The sequence below is a fragment of the Thalassophryne amazonica genome, chromosome 12 (assembly GCF_902500255.1).
Source record: "Thalassophryne amazonica chromosome 12, fThaAma1.1, whole genome shotgun sequence".
NCBI classification, from domain to species: Eukaryota; Metazoa; Chordata; class Actinopteri; order Batrachoidiformes; family Batrachoididae; genus Thalassophryne; species Thalassophryne amazonica.
The window spans coordinates 92,638,039-92,665,140 of NC_047114.1; the positions used below are offsets into that span (position 1 = coordinate 92,638,039).

Genomic DNA, 27,102 nt, shown 5'->3' on the forward strand with positions numbered 1-27,102 from the left:
AATGGTGATGCATCCAATTATCTTGAACTTGTTAATCCTTATGTGCCTACTTGCGGCCCGTGGTCGCTGGATGTGGACTTGCTCTGTGTCCCAAGTGTTAAAAAGAAGACAGAAGGCTTTTAGAGTTTTAATGCTGTGCCCCAACTTTGTGGAACAGCCTCCATGTTGGGATTCAAAACACAGCTTCCATCGACTCTTTGAAGACTAGTCTTGAAAGCTATTTATTTTCTAATGCATATCATTAGTTTTATCGTTTATCGCTTGTTAGGGCCCGAGTAGGCAACGTCCTACGAGGACCCTATTGTAATTGCGCTGTTTATTATTATTAGGGCCCGAGTAGGCAACGTCCTACGAGGACCCTATTGTAATTGCACTGTTTATTATTATTATTATTATTATTATTATTATTATATTTAGGGCCCGAGTAGGCAACATCCTACGAGGACCCTATTGTAATTGCACTGTTTATTATTATTATTATTATTATTATTAGGGCCCGAGTAGGCAACGTCCTACGAGGACCCTATTGTAATTGGGCTGTTTATTATTATTATTATTATTATTATTATTATTTATTATTATTAGGGGCCGAGTAGGCAACGTCCTACGAGGACCCTATTGTAATTGCGCTGTTTATTATTATTATTATTATTATTATTATTTATTAGGGCCCGAGTAGGCAACGTCCTACGAGGACCCTATTGTAATTGCGCTGTTTATTATTATTATTATTATTATTATTATTATTATTTATTAGGGCCCGAGTAGGCAACGTCCTACGAGGACCCTATTGTAATTGCGCTGTTTATTATTATTATTATTATTATTTATTATTATTATTATTATTATTCTCACTCTTGAAATCGAAATTTCGGCCTCTTCCCATGCTCAAAAACTCACCAAACTTTCCAAAGTCGTCCGGCCGGATCCAAAATTCGATATTTTGGGGGCCTCGCACATGGTCGCAGAAAAATCGCGCAATATCGCCACCTAGAAATTTTCAAAAACCCCTCCGCATTGGGCTTTTTTCGTCGTAGCCTCACAAAATTCGGTACACATATTTACCATGCCAGGATGCAGGAAAACGTCTCTTACTGTCATGGTGAAATATCGACAGGAAGTCAGCCATTTTGATTTTAAGTTTCGATTTTGAGCAAATTTTTGCCATTTTTGGCCATTTCCACTACTTACATTTGAACGAACTCGTCCTAGGGATTTCATCCGATCGACTTCAAATTTGGCCAAAATCATCACAACACAATGGTGATCAAAAGTTATCAAAAGATTCTAATTAAGTCAAAAGACGTGGCTGCTAGGGGTCGTCAAACTTTGGCGAGCTTTTCAGAGCACGCCATTTCACTTCGAACGGCTGTCACGCCCACATACTTCATCGTAGATCCTTCAAACTTGCTGGACATGATGAGGGCTCCGCCCTGAATGTCTGCATATCTTAAGTTCCCACCTGCGCCATAGCTCCCCCCGGTGGTGGCGGGAAATGTCCTATTTTTACTTTAAGAGGTCCTGATGTCACATACTTAACCCAATCAACTTCATTCCACTTTTAAAACATGCAGAACAAATTGGTGAACATAGCCAATAAACACCGTGAAGTTACGAGTAACGGTGTCCGTGTGGCGGCGTACCAAATATTGCCCATTCGCCATGAAATTACGTTCTTCCTTTTGACGGCTTTAATTTTGTCACATCATCATGAAAATTGATACACAGGTCAAGCACGACAACCTCTTACAATTCATAGGGGCATTGCCCATGGGCGGGGCAAAATGCCTCAATAGCGCCCCCTTGAAACTTTCAAAACCCCCTCCCCATAGGGGTTTTTTTGGAGTAGGGAGATGAAAATTGGTACACATGTATGACGTGCATAGACGTACAAAAAAGTCTCTTGCACCATGGGTCTACTCCAAACAGGAAGCCGGCCATTTTGAATTTTCTTCTCATTTTGGCGTGATTTCCACATGTTGTATTTGAACGAACTCCTCCCAGGGATTTTGTCCAATGCACTTCAAATTTCTTACAGATCACCCAGAGATGATACTGACCAAAAGTTATCGAAAGCTTTTCTGTATGTCAAAGGGTGTGGCCGCTATGGTGCCGCCATTTTGACCCTTCGCCATATGAACATTATACTTAAACAGGTACTGAAGTCACATATTTAACACCATCAACTTCCTTCCACTTCTAAAACATGCAGAACAACTTGGTGAACGTAGGCAATGATCGCCGTGAAGTTACGAGTAACGGCATCCGTGTGGCGGCGTGCAGAATGTTGCCCATTCGCCATGAAATTACGTTCTTCCTTTTGATGGCTTTAATTTTGTCATATCATCATGAAAATTGAAACACAGGTCAAGCACGACAACCTCTTACAATTCATAGGGGCATCGCCCATGGGCGGGGCAAAGTGCCTCAATAGCGCCCCCTTGAAACTTTCCAAAACCTTCCCCATAGGGGTTTTTTTGGAGTAGGGAGATGAAAATTGGTACACACGTGTGACTTGCATAGACGTACAAAAAAGTCTCTTGCACCATCAGTCTATGCCAAACAGGAAGTCGGCCATTTTGCATTTTCTTCTCTTTTTGAAATGATTTCCACATGTTGTATTTGAACGAACTCCTCCTAGGGATTTTGTCCAATGCACTTCAAATTTCCTTGACAGCATCCGAAGATGATACTGACCAAAAGTTATCGAAAGCTTTTCTCTATGTTGAAGGGTGTGGCCGCTATGGTGCCGCCATTTTGACCCTTTGCCATGGAACATCAAGTCATGATAACTCCTTCATGCTTTGCCTGATTGACTTGAAACTTCACATGTATGATGACGGTTGGCCCCTGAACACACCCAGCCCCTCTGTTTGTACACTGAGCGCCCCCTAGTGGATGAACAATCAACATGTCATAATTCCTTGATGCATTGTGTGATTTGTTTAAAATTTTAACTGTGTGATGAGTGGTTGCCCCTGCATGCACATGCCCACATGTGGTCACAAGGGCACCCACTGGCCTGGGTAGGCGGTTGCGGGGAATGAGGGCCCGTATATGACTGCTTGCAGTCCTAGTTTTAATTATTTTGCTTGTACAAAACTGTTATGTGGTTTTAATTGCTTTTGCTCTGATATGGATATCTTTGTTTAATGTTGTTCTGCCTGTGAGAATTTCACCTTTTTCTGTTTGTCTCGTGTGGATTTTATCTTCTTTTCTGATTTGACCTTTTTCTATTTGACCTTTTTCCATTTTGTCTTGTGAGTCTTGGGCTGGGCGTGGCTGACCTTTGACTTCTCACACCTAAAAGATGGCGCAAACTTTTTATAACCCTGTCATGTCAACTCAACCAATAATTTACATCTCCTTTTACCAAAATCAATCAATCAATCAATCAATTTTTTTATATAGCGCCAAATCACAACAAACAGTTGCCCCAAGGCGCTTTATATTGTAAGGCAAGGCCATACAATAATTATGTAAAACCCCAACGGTCAAAACGACCCCCTGTGAGCAAGCACTTGGCTACAGTGGGAAGGAAAAACTCCCTTTTAACAGGAAGAAACCTCCAGCAGAACCAGGCTCAGGGAGGGGCAGTCTTCTGCTGGGACTGGTTGGGGCTGAGGGAGAGAACCAGGAAAAAGACGTGCTGTGGAGGGGAGCAGAGATCGATCACTAATGATTAAATGCAGAGTGGTGCATACAGAGCAAAAAGAGAAAGAAACAGTGCATCATGGGAACCCCCCAGCAGTCTACGTCTATAGCAGCATAACTAAGGGATGGTTCAGGGTCACCTGATCCAGCCCTAACTATAAGCTTTAGCAAAAAGGAAAGTTTTAAGCCTAATCTTAAAAGTAGAGAGGGTGTCTGTCTCCCTGATCTGAATTGGGAGCTGGTTCCACAGGAGAGGAGCCTGAAAGCTGAAGGCTCTGCCTCCCATTCTACTCTTACAAACCCTAGGAACTACAAGTAAGCCTGCAGTCTGAGAGCGAAGCGCTCTATTGGGGTGATATGGTACTACGAGGTCCCTAAGATAAGATGGGACCTGATTATTCAAAACCTTATAAGTAAGAAGAAGAATTTTAAATTCTATTCTAGAATTAACAGGAAGCCAATGAAGAGAGGCCAATATGGGTGAGATATGCTCTCTCCTTCTAGTCCCCGTCAGTACTCTAGCTGCAGCATTTTGAATTAACTGAAGGCTTTTTAGGGAACTTTTAGGACAACCTGATAATAATGAATTACAATAGTCCAGCCTAGAGGAAATAAATGCATGAATTAGTTTTTCAGCATCACTCTGAGACAAGACCTTTCTGATTTTAGAGATATTGCGTAAATGCAAAAAAGCAGTCCTACATATTTGTTTAATATGCGCTTTGAATGACATATCCTGATCAAAAATGACTCCAACATTTCTCACAGTATTACTAGAGGTCAGGGTAATGCCATCCAGAGTAAGGATCTGGTTAGACACCATGTTTCTAAGATTTGTGGGGCCAAGTACAATAACTTCAGTTTTATCTGAGTTTAAAAGCAGGAAATTAGAGGTCATCCATGTCTTTATGTCTGTAAGACAATCCTGCAGTTTAGCTAATTGGTGTGTGTCCTCTGGCTTCATGGATAGATAAAGCTGGGTATCATCTGCGTAACAATGAAAATTTAAGCAATACCGTCTAATAATACTGCCTAAGGGAAGCATATATAAAGTGAATAAAATTGGTCCTAGCACAGAACCTTGTGGAACTCCATAATTAACTTTAGTCTGTGAAGAAGATTCCCCATTTACATGAACAAATTGTAATCTATTAGACAAATATGATTCAAACCACCGCAGCGCAGTGCCTTTAATACCTATGGCATGCTCTAATCTCTGTAATAAAATTTTATGGTCAACAGTATCAAAAGCAGCACTGAGGTCTAACAGAACAAGCACAGAGATGAGTCCACTGTCCGAGGCCATAAGAAGATCATTTGTAACCTTCACTAATGCTGTTTCTGTACTATGATGAATTCTAAAACCTGACTGAAACTCTTCAAATAGACCATTCCTCTGCAGATGATCAGTTAGCTGTTTTACAACTACCCTTTCAAGAATTTTTGAGAGAAAAGGAAGGTTGGAGATTGGCCTATAATTAGCTAAGATAGCTGGGTCAAGTGATGGCTTTTTAAGTAATGGTTTAATTACTGCCACCTTAAAAGCCTGTGGTACATAGCCAACTAACAAAGATAGATTGATCATATTTAAGATCGAAGCATTAAATAATGGTAGGGCTTCCTTGAGCAGCCTGGTAGGAATGGGGTCTAATAAACATGTTGATGGTTTGGATGAAGTAACTAATGAAAATAACTCAGACAGAACAATCGGAGAGAAAGAGTCTAACCAAATACCGGCATCACTGAAAGCAGCCAAAGATAACGATACGTCTTTGGGATGGTTATGAGTAATTTTTTCTCTAATAGTTAAAATTTTGTTAGCAAAGAAAGTCATGAAGTCATTACTAGTTAAAGTTAATGGAATACTCAGCTCAATAGAGCTCTGACTCTTTGTCAGCCTGGCTACAGTGCTGAAAAGAAACCTGGGGTTGTTCTTATTTTCTTCAATTAGTGATGAGTAGAAAGATGTCCTAGCTTTACGGAGGGCTTTTTTTATAGAGCAACAGACTCTTTTTCCAGGCTAAGTGAAGATCTTCTAAATTAGTGAGTCGCCATTTCCTCTCCAACTTACGGGTTATCTGCTTTAAGCTACGAGTTTGTGAGTTATACCACGGAGTCAGACACTTCTGATTTAAAGCTCTCTTTTTCAGAGGAGGTACAGCATCCAAAGTTGTCTTCAATGAGGATGTAAAACTATTGACGAGATACTCTATCTCCCTTACAGAGTTTAGGTAGCTACTCTGCACTGTGTTGTTATATGGCATTAGAGAACATAAAGAAGGAATCATATCCTTAAACCTAGTTACAGCGCTTTCTGAAAGACTTCTAGTGTAATGAAACTTATTCCCTACTGCTGGGTAGTCCATCAGAGTAAATGTAAATGTTATTAAGAAATGATCAGACAGAAGGGAGTTTTCAGGGAATACTGTTAAGTCTTCTATTTCCATACCATAAGTCAGAACAAGATCTAAGATATGATTAAACTGGTGGGTGGACTCATTTACTTTTTGAGCAAAGCCAATAGAGTCTAATAATAGATTAAATGCAGTGTTGAGGCTGTCATTCTCAGCATCTGTGTGGATGTTAAAATCGCCCACTATAATTATCTTATCTGAGCTAAGCACTAAGTCAGACAAAAGGTCTGAAAATTCACAGAGAAACTCACAGTAACGACCAGGTGGACGATAGATAATAACAAATAAAACTGGTTTTTGGGACTTCCAATTTGGATGGACAAGACTAAGAGACAAGCTTTCAAATGAATTAAAGCTCTGTCTGGGTTTTTGATTAATTAATAAGCTGGAATGGAAGATTGCTGCTAATCCTCCGCCCCGGCCCGTGCTACGAGCATTCTGACAGTTAGTGTGACTCGGGGGTGTTGACTCATTTAAACTAACATATTCATCCTGCTGTAACCAGGTTTCTGTTAGGCAGAATAAATCAATATGTTGATCAATTATTATATCATTTACCAACAGGGACTTAGAAGAGAGAGACCTAATGTTTAATAGACCACATTTAACTGTTTTAGTCTGTGGTGCAGTTGAAGGTGCTATATTATTTTTTCTTTTTGAATTTTTATGCTTAAATAGATTTTTGCTGGTTATTGGTAGTCTGGGAGCAGGCACCGTCTCTACGGGGATGGGGTAATGAGGGGATGGCAGGGGGAGAGAAGCTGCAGAGAGGTGTGTAAGACTACAACTCTGCTTCCTGGTCCCAACCCTGGATAGTCACGGTTTGGAGGATTTAAGAAAATTGGCCAGATTTCTAGAAATGAGAGCTGCTCCATCCAAAGTGGGATGGATGCCGTCTCTCCTAACAAGACCAGGTTTTCCCCAGAAGCTTTGCCAATTATCTATGAAGCCCACCTCATTTTTTGGACACCACTCAGACAGCCAGCAATTCAAGGAGAACATGCGGCTAAACATGTCACTCCCGGTCCGATTGGGGAGGGGCCCAGAGAAAACTACAGAGTCTGACATTGTTGGAGCAGCTTTAATTTTTGACCCCTGTACAAACTAAAGTTGGCCTTCATTATAGGTTTTGCTGTTTCTACCCCATAACTTGATAACATGCAGTCATAGATAGTCCAAACTATATCTTTTTGGAATCTTTATGATCAGACAAATAATGTGGTATACATTTCAATATGATTTGAACATTTTTAAATTTTGAGCCCTGTGTAACTCTTCATTGACTGCGACTTGACTATAGCTGACCCCCTCGAATGGCCATCATACCTTATTGTGTAGGCCATGGTACACTGGGGCTGGATTGTAAGTGTTGTTTAGTCCCCTTAAGTGGTAATGAAAGCCTGCTTGGCCCATGGACTAATGAGGACCACATTTGGACCTTCATATTATTTGACTTATTTAATTGCTGCCTTCAGCATCTGCTACCAAGATCACATAAATAGTCATCAAATCCAACCAGACAAACCTTCCGTTCCAGAGACTTGTACAGGATTTATTGGAATATCAGTTTCCAACCATCTGCCTGGCAATATTTTAAGACATTATTAGACGGGTCACACTGCATTGTGTAGCCTTCAATATTCTTTCTGTATTTGTGGAAATTGGCTCATTTTTGCCTTGTTGTGTAATCCAGTGATGTAACATTTATTTGTCTATTTCATCTGATTGTGCAAATGTTTTTTGGTGGGAAGATGAGATGAACAGATGAAATTAAACTAAATTTGTGTAGGAATTTTTTTTCTCACTTTCAAAGACAATTTTTTTTTTTAACAGGGGACGTTAGGTTGCTACCGAGATCATGTGAAGATCCTACCTGACGTTGTCATGGCGCTGGATGTAGATTTTGTGAAAAATCCTTTCTGGGGGTTTGAGGAAATCTTCCTTCATCTCCATGGCCACATTTCTGGGCAGTAAACTCATTAGCAGGCGCTCCTGAGCGTTTAAGTGACAAAAACGATAAATAAAGAAAACAGAGTTTGTATGAATATTTCTGCAGCAGCTGTCACAGCAAAAAAAAAAAACTGACAAGAAGATACACAACAAGATGATACACACACACAAAAAGGTTAAAAACTAACAGACTTAACTACTGTGCGGAAATGAGTCGGGTCACATGAGGGAGGTAAGAAGCAGACACAGATGTAATTTTACTCTTGGCAGTGTGGAGGTGCCGGTACCTGTTTTTCATTCTCATCCTCCATCCGGAATCTCTCTTCGATGCAGTTGCGAGCCTGAAGGAAGGCCTTCCTCTGAGCCCGTTCTGTCAGGATGCGCACAAACAGCCCTGACAGGTTGACGCTGGCAAACAGCATCGTGTTGGCAACCAACTACAAACACATCAAAAACAATACAAACAAATTTATAATTATTCAGTGGAGCTGCTGAACATAAAGACTCTCTGTTCCTGTCTGATTCTAACAATTTGATTTTAATTAAAGGTGAAGTCCCTTTTGATTTTTACCCGATGGCCAAAATATGGGCATCAGGTATTGCGAAGGCCTTGCATCCGTCCATCTGTCTGTCTTTGCTCAGCATAAGTCCAGTTCTATTACTGCCACAGTCTTCAAATTCACAGGGAACATTCTTGGGGCATAGACCTTGGACAAGTTCAAAGATGGCTAACCTTGACTTATTTTAAGAGGTCCACTGGTCACATACTGTTTTATTCAGTTCTGTGGGGTTTTTTTGTTTGTTTGTTTGTTTGTTGTTTTTTTTTTTTTTTTTTGAGTGGCAGGTGTGACAGCCAATCAGAGTAGAGCGGCACCGGGACATCAGTGGTGGGCCTTTCTCTGGCGCTTCAAAGCTGCTTCATTTATGTGTTTATATAACATGTTTCTCATATATTATCAATCAATCAACTTTTTTTTTATATAGCGCCAAATCACAACAAACAGTTGCCCCAAGGCGCTTTATATTGTAAGGCAAGGCCATACAATAATTATGAAAAACCCCAACGGTCAAAACGACCCCCTGTGAGCAAGCACTTGGCAACAGTGGGAAGGAAAAACTCCCTCTTAACAGGAAGAAACCTCCAGCAGAACCAGGCTCAGGGAGGGGCAGTCTTCTGCTGAGACTGGTTGGGGCTGAGGGAAAGAACCAGGAAAAAGACATGCTGTGGAGGGGGGCAGAGATCGATCACTAATGATTAAATGCAGAGTGGTGCATACAGAGCAAAAAGAGAAAGAAACAGTGCATCATGGGAACCCCCCCACAGTCTACGTCTAAAGCAGCATAACCAAGGGATAGTCCAGGGTCACCCGATCCAGCCCTAACTATAAGCCTTAGCGAAAAGGAAAGTTTTAAGCCTAATCTTAAAGGTAGAGAGGGTATCTGTCTCCCTGATCTGAATTGGGAGCTGGTTCCACAGGAGAGGAGCCTGAAAGCTGAAGGCTCTGCCTCCCATTCTACTCTTACAAACCCTAGGAACTACAAGTAAGCCTGCAGTCTGAGAGCGAAGCGCTCTATTAGGGTGATATGGTACTACGAGGTCCCTAAGATAAGATGGGACCTGATTATTCAAAACCTTATAAGTAAGAAGAAGAATTTTAAATTCTATTCTAGAATTAACAGGAAGCCAATGAAGAGAGGCCAACACGGGTGAGATATGCTCTCTCCTGCTAGTCCCCGTCAGTACTCTAGCTGCAGCATTTTGAATTAACTGAAGGCTTTTTAGGGAACTTTTAGGACAACCTGATAATAAAGAATTACAATAGTCCAGCCTACAGGAAATAAATGCATGAATCAGATTTTTCAGCATCACTCTGAGACAAGACCTTTCTGATTTTAGAGATATTGCGTAAATGCAAAAAGGCAGTCCTACATATTTGTTTAATATGCGCTTTGAATGACATATCCTGATCAAAAATGACTCCAAGATTTCTCACAGTATTACTAGAGGTCAGGGAAATGCCATCCAGTGTAAAGATCTGGTTAGACACCATGCTTCTAAGATTTGTGGGGCCAAGTACAATAACTTCAGTTTTATCTGAGTTTAAAAGCAGGAAATTAGAGGTCATCCATGTCTTTATGTCTGTAAGACAATCCTGCAGTTTAGCTAATTGGTGTGTGTCCTCTGGCTTCATGGATAGATAAAGCTGGGTATCATCTGCGTAACAATGAAAATTTAAGCAATACCGTCTAATAATACTGCCTAAGGGAAGCATGTATAAAGTGAATAAAATTGGTCCTAGCACAGAACCTTGTGGAACTCCATAATTAACTTTAGTCTGTGAAGAAGATTCCCCATTTACATGAACAAACTGTAATCTATTAGACAAATATGATTCAAACCACCGCAGCGCAGTGCCTTTAATACCTATGACATGCTCTAATCTCTGTAATAAAATTTTATGGTCAACAGTATCAAAAGCAGCACTGAGGTCCAACAGAACAAGCACAGAGATAAGTCCACTGTCCGAAGCCATAAGAAGATCATTTGTAACCTTCACTAATGCTGTTTCTGTACTATGATGAATTCTAAAACCTGACTGAACCTCTTCAAATAGACCATTCCTCTGCAGGTGATCAGTTAGCTGTTTTACAACTACCCTCTCAAGAATCTTTGAGAGAAAAGGAAGGTTGGAGATTGGCCTATAATTAGCTAAAATAGCTGGGTCAAGTGATGGCTTTTTAAGTAATGGTTTAATTACTGCCACCTTAAAAGCCTGTGGTACATAGCCAACTAACAAAGATAAGATAAGTAAAAGATTATGTAAAAGCTAGCAAGAAATAAACACTTCTAAAACTGAAAACGTTGTTTTTGTAACCTGATAACACCTCTGGAGTCATTTACAAGACATTTCACAGATGTTAGTGTGGTGACGTCACAAGCTGGGAGCTAGCTGCAAACTCTGTTTTGTTTGTGTGTAAATATAACCTTTTTGCCAGATATAATGTAAAAGCTAGCGAGAAATAAACACTTCTAAAACTGAAAACTCTCCTTTTGGAATGTGATAACACCTCTGGAGTCATTTACAAGATATTTCACAGATGTTAGCATGGTGACATCACAAGGTGGGAGCTAGCTGCAAACTCTGTTTTGTTTGTGTGTAAATATAACCTTTTTGTCAGATATAATGTAAAAGCTAGCGAGAAATAAACACTTCTAAAACTGAAAACGCTGTTTTTGTAACCTGATAACACCTCTGGAGTCATTTACAAGACATTTTGTGGACGTCAGCATGCACGCGAACTTCCACTAACACAAAGCTAATTGCTGCTCTTGTCAAAAGCTCATGTATGTGCACACACATGCCCTCCTGCAGACACCATTAAAATGTAAATATTGTTTATGATTGATTAAATGATTGATTGATTGAGGGGCTTTATTGAACATGTACAAATTTACGTAAGACAATAGGATCTTAATAATGAATGTAAATAACAACAAATGTGTGTGTGTGTGTGTGTGTGTGTGTGTATATATATATATATATATATATATATATATATATATATATATATATATATATATATATATATATATATATATATATATATACGAGGTCTGTTAGAAAAGTATCGGACCTTTTTATTTTTTGCAAAAACCTGATGGATTTGAATCACATGTGCTTGCATGAGCAAACCTTGAACCTTCATGCGCATGCATGAACTTTTTCACACCTGTCAATTGCATCAATTTCTGGTAAGCAGCCTTTGTGTGGGACGTGTGCTGTTTGCTCGGGGGATTTTCATTTTGAGGAAAAAGACAGAACGACTGGAGCAGTACCACATCAAATTTGGCCAGAAACTGGGCGACAGCCAGGTGGAAACCATTCGGATGATTCAGACGGCTTTCTGTGACTTTTCAGTTGTGTGACTATCCAAGAAATTGTGGAAGAGGTGAGCATGTCACAGCATGTCCTGTGAGACTTCAACACGGAGGTGCTTTTGCTCCGCCATTAGCAGCAGCATGAATTTCACAGCCACTCTTTCCATGGCCAAATCTTCTGTCACAGTGGAATGTGCCGAAAAAGTGCTGATGTCCACCTCTTCCCCAATTTCTCGGATAGTCACACGACGGTCCCGCATCACCACAGCATTCACTTTGGAAATGATCTGGTCATTTCAGCATGTTGATAGCCGACCGGAGCACGGCTCGCTCTCCACCGTTGTGCGGATGTCTTTATACCGGTTGTACTGCTCCTTAATCTGTGTGATGCCCACAGGATCGTCACCAAAAGCCGTCTGAATCATCCGAATGGTTTCCACCTCGCTGTCGCCCAGTTTCTGGCAAAATTTGATGCGGCGCTGCTCCAGTTCTTCCGTCTTTTTCCTTGAAATGAAAATCCGCCGAGCGCGCTGCACACGTCCCACACAAAGGCTGCTTACCAGGAAATGACACAATCGACAAGCGTGAAAAAGTTCACGCATGCGCACGAAGGTTCAAGGTTGGCTCATGCAAGCACATGTGATTCAAATCCATCACGTTTTTGAAAAAAATAAAAAGGTCCGATACTTTTCTAACAGACCTCGTATACATATATATATATATATATATATATATATATATATATAAAGATTAAACAACTGGGATACCAGTTAAACAACTGCAATTATAAAGAACACTATACTCATACGGCCAAGAGCATTTTAGCATTGCATTATATTTTATGATTTAAGTCATAACAAGGTCTTTCTTTAGCACTGCTATAAATTTGTTTCTTAGTTTTCAAATAATGGATTCACAATCTCATATCGGCAATACGATAAAATTTTGTCTTCTCTGGAAACAATTACGAATTTTCACCCATGTGGGTTAAAATACCGCAACAACAAACCATGACACGCCTTATGTTGTGACATCGTAGATGACATGCAGGGCCTGTATCCATGAAGCAGCCTAAGGCTAAAAATACCTCCTAGTGACATTTTTCTAAGAAAAATCTCAGAATTCCTCAAATTCTTAGACATTTCTTGGAATCTTGGTAAGATGAAAGTTGTCCACAAAGCACCTTAGGCCTTAAGAGAGCTCCTAAGGTGCCAAACTGGTAAGAGTAGGCAAGAGGACTTTTAAGAAGCCTAAGAGTGTCTTAAGCAGAGAAAATGGCAGAAAAGACAGAGAGGAAGCAGAGATATTCTCCATATGTAGGATGACAGTGAGTCAGTAACATGCCACCTGCTTGATCTGCGTAATAATTTTATGCTAATTTACTGTCCCAATGTATATATAAATTGTTTAGTTCATGTTATCATATACACACTGTTAATATCATCATTATTTTATTATTATTATTATTATTATTATTATTATTATTATTATTATTATTATTATCAGTAGTAGTAGTAGTATCTGTATAATTAATATTGTTTTCTTTTATTATTACATCTATTTTGTCATTTGATTTTAAATGGACCACAATGGAAATAAGTGTTTTCACTTTCTTGTGTCATGCATGTGTTTTTAATGTATTTACAATTATATTATGTACTCACAGCAGGGGTGGTGGCCAAGTGGTTAATGCGCTTGGTTTCAGTTCGGAAGGTTCTGGGTTCAAATCCCACCCCTGCCACATTTCTCCATGTAATGTGGAGTTGCGTCAGGAAGGGCATCCGGCGTAAAACCTGTGCCAAATAAACATGCAGATCCACCTTGGATTTGCTGTGGCGACCCCGAGTGCAAACAAGGGAGCAGCCGAAGGGACTTACTTTACTCACAGTGACCGTAGTAAATAAACTCACAGGCTTTTAATATGTAGATATGCGGGATCCTGGAACAAATTACAATCTGAACTTCAGCTTCAAGCCCTTGTGACGCTGAATGAGTTCAAAAACCTTGTGAAATCACTGCAATTAATCATGTCTGTGTGTAAATGTTTTATGTGAGAGTATAATGTTTTGAATTTGTTTTATCTGTTTTAGTTTTGTTTTATCTGTTGTAACTTATATGCTGCTGCCCTCTTGGCCAGGTCTCTCTTGCAAAAGAGATTTTAAATCTCAATGAGACTAACCTGGTTAAATAAAGGCGAATGAAGAATGAAAATGTGAATGATGTACATTCAAATATTTTCAAGCTGTGTAACAATTCATTTATGCTAATTCATTTAAATCATTTAATTCATTCACTTAATTTTGCTGGGTTTAATCATCATAACAAAGTTGTCCTCATGACTACACGTCTTAATGCAATTCAGCTTATATGATTGGTTCATTTTTCTGTCCATTCATGACTAGGAGCACGGACCACATTAGTTTTTTATTTCTCCTCCCCTTTCCATGACAACCAATCACAGCTGTTAGAAGACTGCGTCATACCTAGCAACGGGGTCAACCCCGCCTCCTCATAAAGATAGGAGTTTCTGTCTCCTCCTTGCTCAGACTTGCTCTTAGAAGCCTGCTGGCTCACTCTTAGACTAAGATTCCTTACCAGGAAATTTTAGGGTCAGTTAGGAGCTCTTTGAGGGTACATTGAGTTGCTTCGTGGATACGGGCCCAGGGTTTTCCCAATATTCAAAGAGCAAACTCAGTCATCATCAGCACCATGGAGATGAAGAAAAAAAACAACATAGTCGACTATTAGTTGTCACTAAAAGTGCCAAAAAAAATGATGTAAAATTGAAGCACAAAGAAAGCGAAAGAAACACACACAGCCAGGGTTGATTCATATTTCAATGCAGCCTGACACATTAATTTTTAAAAGAACACATTGAAAAGCTCCCAAATGTGTCCTTAAATGCAATAGATTTCCCAGCCCATCATCACAACAATGTATCTTTGTCTTCTGAAATATTAACCTAAAAGTGAACCAGATCACACTTGTTTTAAAGCACTGTTCTGTAAGAGATGGTCCACCTGCCTGTCACCAGCAGAGGACATCAAGCTAATTACAAATGTTCATCACGCAAAATCAAATAGACTTAATGTTGACAAAATATTGAAGATGGCCTGGCATGTGCCCTGTGTGTTTGCACAACCATTAAAATACAGACTTTTTTCCTCCTCCTCCCTCAGAATGATGTAGAGTTTTTGGGCTCCTTCACACATAGTGCGAATATGTACAACTCATGGGGACTCATGGTGAAACAGCTCGCATGCGCGAACCACGAAATATCGCGACGACGGGCAGGTGTGCACGATCCCGGTGCAATGGTTCATGCATGCGACAATGTATTTCAAGCAGGAGCAGCTGTTTGCATTGTGTTCCATGGGACGAGGTGCACCACATCACGCTGCAGATGTGCAGGAAAATACAATAAAAAACCAGCTGTATAATTAATGAATATCACTGGGTTGATATAAATAATACATAAAAGGGGACACAATACAGAAGCCTGCGTTAAATAACCTTGGTTAAATAAAAAGAAAAAAATGCCACAGGATTCAAACCCACACGCCCTGATTACCAGATGGAATCTTTACCACTGCACTACAATTACCGTCTTGTAACAGGAGCGTGAAATGGCTAAAATCAACAAGCAGATAAACGTATTTTCTAAAAAAAGAAAAAGTGCTGTGATAACTGGCCAGAGTTTGGTATGGCGTATTTCTGCTGATACGTGACTGAAAGTGCCGTATTTGTCGCACTGTTGGCTTGTCCTGGTGCTGTAGCATGCCGCTCACAGCCCTCACGGCCAGACATGCGTGTCCTGTCAAACATGACATTCAGATCACCTGCTGAGTGCCCACATGAACTGACGGTCCATTTCTCCAGCCCATCACAAAAGAGATATATGTTATTATGTATTTCCACCACACAAGCACACACACGTGCATGTCCATCAAAACACGGGACGTGTGCTGCAGCTGTGATGTCCAGAACTGGAGATGTCTCAACAGCTGAGGGCAGCCAGCCATGCCCCCGTCCTGTCAGTGCACAAACCAAGATGTCACTCTGTGATCAGATGCTGTTGGGGGGGGAGGAGTGCAAACCACCTGCACAGATGTGTTGGGGGGGAGCCGACACTCTGACACGCCACATGTGCACTTGGCAACTTCACAGTTGTGGGGCACTTAGACAAATTTCACATCCAGCTTGACAGTGATTGTCTGCAGACTGTTTTTGTGTTAATAGTGTAAATGGCCACATATTTTATAAGTGCCAAACGAGTGGTGTTCGATGTTCATGTGTGTCCGCTGGAATTTGGTCGACACCTGCCGCGAAAGGGTTCGATGGGTTCGCACAGCGCACACTTTCAGCCACTGCCTGCTGGTGTGCGCAAATCGTTGTAGCAACAGGTGTATGAGGCACTGGAAGCAACTATGATTTTATCTTTTGCATACGAGTCCTGCTTCATGCGCACTTTATGCGCAAATGGACCAAATTCGCACGATGTGTGAAGGGGCCCTTATACGTGTTTAGTTCAGGATGATGAACATATCACTGCAGAGTTTGTCTTTCTTTAAAACACATGAGTGACGAACGCTCAGAGCTGCTGTTTGAGTTTTTTAAGGACACACATTAAAGTCATTGTTGTGTTATGTGGGCACAAGAGTTAAGTGTGATTTAAATAAATTGTAAATGGATGGATCCTCATGAACTAAACCTCTCTGAAGCTCACTGATACCGAACAATTGTTACATATTTGTTAAAATATGTAAACCTGTCTTTTTATTTTTTTATTTATTAAAAAGTTTTGTTGTTTTTTTTCATTTAGACTTTAACCAGCAGGGAGCAGATTTGAAAATTAAAACAGTCCAGATTTAGTTCTGGTCGTAAGTATTAAAGGGGTCATTTATGGACAGTTCTATGAGTTATTTCAGCTGTAAACATCATTTAAGTTCAACATAACTTATTTAATACTTCTGTGACATATGTAACAAAAAATATCCCCAAATGCTTTAATTTTACCTCAGATAATTAAATAGCATCTCATTAAACAACCACAGTTAACTCAACTCAACTCAGCTTTATTTATGTAGCACCTCAAAACCACCGTAGTTGAAAACAAAGTGCTGTACATAGAAACATAAAACAATTAAAGGCAATAAAATAAATAAGAACAGTTGTTAACACCCATGCACCTGAAATATAGATTAAAAACACTGCAAATCTTGGAATATTTATTTAATTTTATTTAGTTTTGCATATTCCCACTGATGTCTGAGAAGGTCATAGGATTGATTCCCACCTGTGGCCTTTCTGTGTGGAGTTTGCATGTTCTCCCCGTGTCTGTGTGGGTTTTCCGGGTGCTCAGGCTTCCTCCCACATTTACAGACATGCAGGTTAGGTGGATTGAAAACTTTAAACTTGTCTGTAGATGTGAATGTGTTTGTTTTTATGTGGCCCTGTGACAGACTGGCATCCTCTCAAGGGTGAACCTCGCCTCACGCCCTGCAGCCTCCCATGACCCCGTAACTGGAGTATGTGGGTATACTTGTAGAAGATGGGATGGATGGATGGATTTATGGAGGTATGCACTCTACTGAGTGCCCTCCTGCTGTTTTAGAATTTGGAAATGTGCTTTAAATTGAAAATAACAATAATAATATTGAAAATACAGGAAACTTTTGACATTTTTGAGAGTTCTTGCAGTTTTTGTCTGATCCAAGCTTTGTCAAGGGAACATGAACGTACACCAAATACTTTATGACTCCAGTCTCTTTGATTTTGCACGAAAATATTCTGCAAGATCAACAATTCTGTTTTTGAGTTGTTTAAAAACATATTCGTTTTTTTCCCAGTCCACATTCTGGCAGCCAGTTTTCAAAGCGAAGTCCATGTCTTCCTTCAGCAGTGAGACATTTCAGGAAGCTTGAGCCATGAATCATGCTGGCCGTGTGGGTGGTTGGTGTGAGCTTGGGTTGTGCAGGGTAAAGTAACACAGCTCATCTCTGAGCTTAATGGATTAGCTATCTCTGGCAGTCCAGCTAACACGGTCCTTCACACGGCTGTGCAGGTAGCTCACCGCCTACGTAGGAATGCAGTCACCTTAGAAAATATACTGTCATCATCCAGTGGGGGCAAGAAAGTGATCAAAATCTCAGCTTCCTCTGCTGGAAATACACAATCTGGAGAATTTCCATGTGTTAGAAAGAGTCAGAAATGTCCCATTATCTCAGGAGGGTTTGATGGATGTGTCATATCTTCTTTTTTTCTTTTTCTTCTTTTTTTCCACACCTGATGACAGTCAGAAATGCATGTGGGAGGCAACAGGGTGCATTTGTCATTGTGAGAGAAAATGGTATAAAGATATCCACATACAGACTTGCACCAAATTCTATTTTAGCTCTGAAATGACATGAATAACTTTGCCCTCTTTATCATAACTGAAGCTTTGCTTTGTGACACCATGCGGTGAGTCTCCTTCTCGGATTTGTCCTACTTCTGGTGCTAGCAGGATATCACACTTGTTCTTCAACTCCAGCTCGCTCTGCTGGGCTTCAAACACTTCCCAAAGGGCACAGATGCATATGTGGACAAAAACGATTTTGCTCATTTTTATTTTAATCAATTTTTCTTCATCTAAAAAAAAAATTTATTATTTAATTAAATAGAGTACTGAAAATTATGAAAAAAATTTTTTTAGTAACAGATCACTTTGTTCATTTTTCTTTATTCAAATTTGTTATTAATTAAACCAACAAATTATAACATTTTTAAAAATTATTTAACATTTTAGTTTTTTCTTTTTCAAACAGCAATGCCACAAACTACATTTAATGTCATGTAATGTATCATATCTGTGCATGGCACACGTTAAAAAGACGCATTTAACAAGAACAAAAGGTGTTTCTGAACATTTTTGAAGAGTGTCACTCACTCATATCCCACCATAAATCCAAACTGAGCTTCTTAACAATTTTTATGGCTTCACAAGAACACAGTGATTTCTTTGGTTCGGTTGCCGGGCTTCCATGAATTCAGCTATGTCTACTCACAATCACATTATTTCTTGACAGAAATGTTTGGTTTAATCAAAGCAGTACAGTAAATAACATTGCTGTTATCAAATTATCTGCTGATTTTTTCACAGTTATTTGATTAATCACCTACTCTATAAAATGTAAAATAAAATAAAAAAAAAATCTGAAAAGAAACTTCCTCAGACAAATCTGAGCCCCAGTTGACCCTGGCAAATGTCTTGTTTTTTTGTTATCATCAGTCCAAAACCCAAAGCTGGTTACAATGCCAAAAAAATCTGAGAAAAACTACTGTACAAATTCTCACACTTATCAAGGTGCAACCAGAGTACGTTTGATATTTTTTCTTGATACATGATTTAAAACAACAAAGTAATTATTTAAAAGAGTTGCTGAATAATTGTCTGGTTAGTGACTCATGAAATAATCATTTGAAGTCCAGATCATAGTAATTTTGGAGCTGATCTGAAATCTTAAGTATTTTAGAGCATTCGCTTGTTTCTCTTTAAAGGAATTTCATGATGACAACAATTATAATGGCGTTGACGCATCACCCAGGTCAGGTCTGGGAGGATGCACTGGTTCCACATGTTACCACAGCCACCATACTACAGAACCACCCAGGCAGAAAACCGGTCCATCCCCACATCTCAAATGTAACCATCTATCTGCCAGCTTACCCTTGGCCTTCTCCAGCCACTGGGGATGATGATGATGATGATGTTGATCATAGTTATGACACTGATGATGCTGATTCTGATGGCTGTGATGATAGTGGTGATAATGACAATGATGATGTTGATTATGATGGTTGTGATGATGGTGGTGATAATGAAGTTGTTGATAATAAATTGATAGTTGTAATAATGATAATAATGATGATTGTTGTGATAATGGTGATGATGATAATGAAGTTGACATTGATGATGTTGATGATAATAATGATGATGATGATAGTTGTGATAATGATAATAATGGTGATTGTTGTGATAATATTGATGATGATAATGAAGTTGACATTGATGATGTTGATAAGTTAATGTTGGTGACGATAATGAAGTTGATGTTGATGATGATGATAGTTGTGATAATGATAATAATGATGACTGTGTTGATAATGATAATGACGTTGACATTGATGATGTTGATGATATGATGATAATGAAGTTGATGTTGATGATAATGGTTGTGATAATGATAATGATGATTGTTGTGATTATGGCAATGATGATGATGATGATGATGATGATGATGATAATGAAGCTGACATTGAAGATTATGATGATAATGAAGTTGATGTTGATGATAGTTGTGATAATGATAATGATAATGATTGTTGTGATTATGGTGATGATGATAATGAAGTTGCTATTATTGTTGCTGTTGATGATGATGGTGGTGGCAGTGGTGATGGTTATGATGACAACAATACCATGATGATGATGATAATGATTAAGTTGATATTGATTATGATAATGAATTTGATATTGATAATGATGGTAGTTGTGATGATGATGATGATGATGACTGGAAGATATGATGGTCTGGTAATTAAGTGGTGAGCTTGAGACCAGAAAATCTTTGGTTTAAACCCCCATCAGGCTGGAAAATCATTAAGAGTTCTTGGATAAGGTCCTTAATCCCTAAATTGCTCTCAGTGTGTAGTGAGCGCTTTGCATGGCAGCACCCTGACATCAGTGTGTGTGAATGTGAGGCATCATTCCAAAGGGCTTTAAGCTTCTGATTCAGATGGGAAAGCTCTATATAAATGCTGTCCATTTACCAATAGCCAACAACAGTAACCAGAGCACATAGAGCTGACTGCTTTGCAAAAGACAACTTTAAAGTGTTTCATAGAAGAAGCTTTCTTTTTCTTTTTAAGTCAGGTTAAAACGGCATTTCTTTTTACCCGTCTCCACAGACAGCACGTTATCATTCTCGCTGCTCCGTGAGTCAACTCTGGAGTCTCACGTCTCTTTATATCCTCAGCAAACCTTACTGAGAAAATTATCCATGGTTAGCACAGAGAAAGTTAATGTGCAATGTTAGTGTAGCCCCTGTGCTGGTTACAGAACACCTAGAAGTACCTGTAGTACAGCAGCACGGAACCTTAACCCTGTTTCTTTATATACATAGTTTGCTTTTACATTATATGTATTTATTAATTTGTGCTGCTCCCATTAACTCTCACTTTGATGTCTAAACGCTAACTCTGTGAGCAATGCATAATAATTCCAATGTACATGTACTGCCTTGTACCTGTACAAATGGCAATAAAATCTATCTTCTAACGGCTGGGGTTGTGGCCACCTAATTACAGTAGATTTATCAGTTTGCTTGGATGCTTCTTTGCTCTGTCAAACTGAAATGCCTTAAACTGATAGGACAAAATAGACAGGCACACCACCACCAAAAAGCTATAAGAACTCCAGACATACACTTTTATTAATAAATGCAACACCCAAAAGGACAAAATGTTGATGGTATAGTCTCTGAAATTAGTAGGGCCAGCACAAGCATATTGGAGTCAGTGAGTCAGTGACTGAGAAGATCCACAAGATTTTCATCAGTGAATCCATAAAAACTGCTGCGTAATCAGCTGTGAAAGTTTGCATTCTGGTTGCTACAGCTGATGACCAGTGAAACTCCTCTTTTGGGTCATGTTGCTGTATTTAACATAATTTGCAGTTGTTCTTTCTTACATTAGCTTAATGTTGGCACAATAAGACATGTCTCGGCTTGTGCATACAGGCAGATGTAAAGTAGGTCTTTTGTTTGTTTGTGATTTATGAAGTATTGTTGGTAATTAGAAGGTCATGGTGGTCACTGTTGCTTTGATCTGATACTGAACCTAGAAATCCAGCAGACATATTTTAGACAGCAAATTTGTCATTTGCTATCAGCAATTGACAGAAATGCATGAACCAGTGGCAGTGGACATAAAGCATCAATGGCTAAAGTTGTCACCAATGATCCTGTCATTAGCAATAATTTATGATCACTGTGCAACATCACCTAAAATAAGAGGTTTACTGGTCCTTTACTAGTCCTCAGCTGTATCTATCACAACCCAAAATTTTAGAGCCGAATTAGCACTAGTTTTTATAGTTACTTATGGAAATTTTGTAGATCCACTCTCTCACTGACTCACTGACTCTATTAATCCTAGTAGCAGAAATACCCACTGGTAAGAATGCATAATGCAAAAGATTAAAAAAATAAAATAAATGCAGTGTCCATATTACATTAGTAAGAGAATGAACTGTTTGGCAAAGTAAATATTGGCCACGGGTGCTGTCATTTTTTTTGTGGGAAAACATAAATGAGTTGGAGAAATTAAAACAAATCAAAATACATATAAGATCAAAGGCAGTGATATAATTTAAATATGTGTTTATTGCCTTTCAAACATCATCATCATTATGTTCATTAGCACATTCACTCTGCAACAAAGCCCAGTTTTGCTAACACATTAGGGGTGTGGCTGCTTTGAGTTACAGCTTGTGTTTTGATGCTGCACCTACTCTGAAGGCCTGTCATTTTTTATTTCATTACAATGTCTATAATAATGTGACTTGTGTAGTTAATTCTCCAAACAGATCATCTAAGATCTAAGATGTGTGTGTGTGTGTGTGTGTGTGTGTGTGTGTGTGTGTGTGTGTGGTGTGTGTGTGTGTGTGTGTGTGTGTGTGTGTGTGTGTGTGTGTGTGTGCGGGCGCGCGCGCGCCTGTATTTGCATCAAGTGAAATGATCGTGTGATGTATTTAATCTAACAGTATTAGTATTTTTAGCAGCTATCGGTAGCTTCATGATGTTAGCTTGTTAATCTGTGGTTACTGAGGAAATATGGGAGTCATAATTTTTAATGCCCAAACCAAAGCTAAACTGTTTTGAGACCCACTGCTCAGCCCCCAAAATAAGATTTAATAAACACCCAAATAAACATTAGCTCTTTATTTATAGGATGCATACACCAGTAATCACAGGGAACACAATATAAACGACTGCATTTTAAATATTTCTGTTTTATTGTTTTGTGCTGAACAAAAATCTGACATATTGGTTTTACTGTATACACCATCTTTTTGTAAAAGCTTGACAAAGGTGATGATGATAATTGTAAATGTCATGGTAATTTTAAGAAGTAGTCCGATAAATGAATGGATTTCAAAAGGCAGTAAAAATCCTTCCATTTGGCAACAAAATTAAAGGAGTCCTACTGTGAGAAATATGTGATCAACCTTTACATTAACATATTTGTCAGACATAGTTGGTGTTTCATGTTAAACATCGTCAAAATCTCGCAATTCTATTTCTGTGCATGTAAAAATTTTCCATTAGTAGCAAAATGTAGCCCTGAAATGACTCAGTTTACACTTCTGTCATATATGTAACAGATGTCTCTGCACATATCTTGCTTTAGTCAGATTCACGCATCTGTCTATTGGATGAAGACAGAATGTCTCCTCTCTGAGTATTTTTAAAGATGCTTTATGTCAGTGCCTCTGTAATCTATTTGCCAGCAAATCTGATTTTAAGACACCCATATTAGCTTTCCTAAAATTTGCAGAGTACTATCATATTAATGTGCACGGGGAGTTTCCCAGTGTGCTGAGCTTAAGTATTTCACTACATTTGACTGTTTTTAGATAAATGGATGATGATGATGACAATTATTTCAGATATGGTAAAATAAGTGAAAGCAGTCTGATAAACCACTTTTGGTATTGCAATACAATTAACATTGTGCAAAATGTGTGATCAGACTCTCACAGTTTGATGTGGTTGTGATTCAAGTCCCACACTTTTCTGTGGTTTTGCACCTAAACATTTTCCTGCCATAAGATAAATTTAAGCCTAAAAATGATCGTTTTAGACCTGTGTGTCTAGATGTGGACAGCTGCAATGTCCAATAACCTAGTCTGTTCTGTGCAAAAACACATGTGACCTATGTGAGAAAGAGAGGGGGGTGTGGCAGGAAATAACTTCTTTCATTTAAAGCGACAAAGAGAGGAAGCACAATTTTTCTTAAAAACGTAAAACGCATAATTTAAAAAAAAAAAAGTTTAATTACCTCTGTCTCTGTAGGGTAATTTCAGCTACAAACTAATATATTTTAGGATGACACCCTGTGTTAGTTTCCCTTAAACAAAAAAGTGGATGTTTCCTTTAAATCACAGCAACGTTAACATGAGAGCTGACCAAGGTGCTGAAATCATGTTTCTCTGCATAGAAACACATTTATAGACAAAAGTATGATAATTATGAAGACATATATAATGCAGTCTGATGAACCATTTTTTGGTATGGCAACATACTTGACATTACATTGTGTAAAATATGCCACCAGTCTTTCACAGTTTGATGTGGCTGGTGTCAAAATCTCACTGGTGTATGGTTGTGCATGCAAAAATTCTCCTGCAGTAAGTGACATTTGAGGTTATTTTTTGGTTCATTTAAGATTTCTGTGACATATTTAACAGATGTCCACATCTAGCTACTCTGTACGTATGGTGGCCAAGAGAGACCACAACCTCCAAATTAAAAAATGGACTGCATTTATATAGTGCTTTTCTATCTGCATCAGATGCTCAAAGCACTTTACAAATAATGCTGCCATACAAGGTGCTCACTACACCCTGGGAGCAACTAGGGGATTAAGGACCAATTCAACAGAAGAGAACAATATGTTCTCTTCATTAAAATGAGATGTAATTTTGAAACATGTTTAAAAAATAAGCCGACATTATGGCGCTTGAATTTCAGTAAAAAACTAAATATTATCAGTTTAGTGAAATTTGAATGGCCACATAGTTTGGAATTCTTACTGTCTCTCACAACCACCATACCCATGTAAGCCAATGTACTCTGTGTGAGAGACATACATGGCAACTAGTGTGTTGCCCATGGGGATCCACAGGCTCTAGATTTGGTAGTGTTTATAAAATAAGTAGCTGGCATTTTTCAAGGGTGGTAGTAAATTATGCAAAGTTTCTACAATGATTTGGAATCATGTGTGAGTCCAGAATGTAATTATCAACGTCCATTGTTCACTGTTGTTGTAATATCCATAATTTCCCCAAAAATATTAGTCCTGTTAACATTCTGGTTTAGCAGCATTCATCCTTGACCCAAATTTAAAAAGCATACCAAACGACAAATGTCAGCTCTCCCCAGTTTGTCCATGAATAAAGTTATACGCACGCACGCATACATGCTTGCAGATAGAGGCCACTTGGCTTTTAATATATATAAGCCTGAAATGCCTGTGAGTACGGGATCTGTCATGCCTGCTAGATCAGCTCTGTGCCAGCGGCAGTTACATGTGCAAAATATTAAAAGGCCAGCCACAACAACTGAGGTTTTGTGTGTTTGTGGAGTTGGCAGACAACAGCCAACTAGTTATTGCCTATTCAAAACTGTCTGCCTGTGAATGAGCAGATCTATATACATGTGCAGAACTGATGTCCGTGTAGACCGGATCTGGTTGATGGGGATCTGGAACTGACAATGGCCTCTGAAGGGAGAAAGGGGGCGTGGCAAGTCCGTGCTCCTTTCTATTTAAAGCAACATAACCAGGCTGTTTCTTGGACACCTCAAAATGAGCACTTTTTCAGTGATGCTGCCTGAGTGTCAAACACTTCAGTGATGCACTGTGACGTGTTTTTAGGACACCGGATGATGTCGTCTGTCTGCAACATGAGCGCTGTCCGAGGTGCTGAACTTAAGTGTTTGTCCGCATGGAAACATGTTCTTCGATAAAAGCATGACGATTACAGACGGATCAGTAGAAGTCAAAGCAGTGTGTGCGGGGAGAAAATACAAATAAGAAAAAGCAGTTTGAAAGTGAAGCCGCGCACGGCGCGCACTCACCGTCCTCCACAGCTTGTGCGTTTTGGCCGTGACAGAAGTGGCGCTCACAATCAAATGAGAGATGGACACCAGGATCCCGAAGACCACAGCTAAGAGCGTCCTGACGGGCAGCAGCGCGTAGGCCACGAAGGTGACCAGGATCAGCTGCCACATGCCTTGCTCCGGGGACGTGAGGGGTTCCATTCCCATCGAACCCAGGGGGAACGGGCAGCAGAGGAAGGAGAAAGTGAAGCCGAAGAGCAGAGTCAGGTTGACGACCTGCTGAAGCTGAGTCACCTGCAGGTACTTGACGTTAGTCACTATAAACAGGGACACGAAGATGACACAGTGGACCGGGTGGGACCCCTTGGAGATGGTGAGACTGGGTCCGGACAGTAACTCCACCACGGCCAGTGTGGAGGACATGAAGATGAGGACGGCGAGAGCTTTGAGAGTGGACGTCTGCTCCAACTTCAGGTTGTAGTTCTGGAAGAGAGACTCCAGCTCTTTGCAGTCGAACTCGTCCTCGCACACGATGGTGGTCAAAGGGACACCCGGTGGACAGTGACTTCTCTTCCGCCTGGTTTTGACTTTCTGAAACGGTATTTCCTCCATGTCAGTGCCATTCATAAACTGAGTTTAATTGATCCAACGGCGAGAAGACGCGCACGCCAGCCTGGAGACGGAGTGTCCCAGAACCAGAGGAGACCGGCCGGTGGGACGTGGACGCGCTCCACACTATCCACAGGTTGGATTTTCTTCTTCGGAGAGAAAAGATAGAAAGAAACCCCGCAGGTTAGCGGCTCCCTTCGTGCGTAATCTCCAAAATGCATGCATGGTTGAGCAGCATGAGAAGAGCAGCGCGCAGCTTCTAGTTCAGATGCTTCCAGCTTTTTTTTCCAGAGAGCTCAGATGGGATCACGCCTGCGCATTATGAGGTGAAGACTATTCTAAGATTATTCTCAGCGACTCAAAGCACAGCGAAGACGATTTGACTGCGCACGCATCGTCCACAAATAAGGCATGCTGTTCGTGCCAAAACACTGTGCAAACTCATTTGTACTGATACTTTGAATTTTGCATCATATTTCGCTCAAAAGCGTGCATGCACTCACACACAGGCTACATTCACATTACTGGCTGAAGTGATCTGAAACTGATTTATTGTCCTGCGTGCCAATGAAGCAGCAAAGCAGGGGAAGGTAATCTGACCTATGTGTGTGATTCTGTCTGTGAACTAGATAACTCAAAAAGGACTGAACAGATTTTCACCAAACTTGGTGGGAACATAACTTGGGCAGTTATCTTGAGATGATTAACTTTT

The 27,102-nt window shown here is 39.7% G+C and overlaps 1 protein-coding gene across 2 annotated transcripts in view; it reads right to left on the minus strand.

The window, feature by feature from the left end:
- LOC117521910 (adenylate cyclase type 1-like) overlaps positions 1-26,671 on the minus strand; it is a 139,812-nt gene extending 113,141 nt beyond the window's left edge. For both annotated transcript variants that reach the window (XM_034183277.1, XM_034183276.1), the window contains exons 1-3: positions 25,800-26,671; positions 8,306-8,455; positions 7,942-8,060 (exon numbers count right to left, since the gene is read on the minus strand). In XM_034183277.1, coding sequence (XP_034039168.1) covers positions 7,942-8,060; positions 8,306-8,455; positions 25,800-26,408 — 878 coding nt within the window. In that variant the 5' untranslated portion in view covers positions 26,409-26,671. The remainder of the gene's footprint in view (positions 1-7,941; positions 8,061-8,305; positions 8,456-25,799) is intronic.
- Positions 26,672-27,102: the final 431 nt, after the last annotated feature.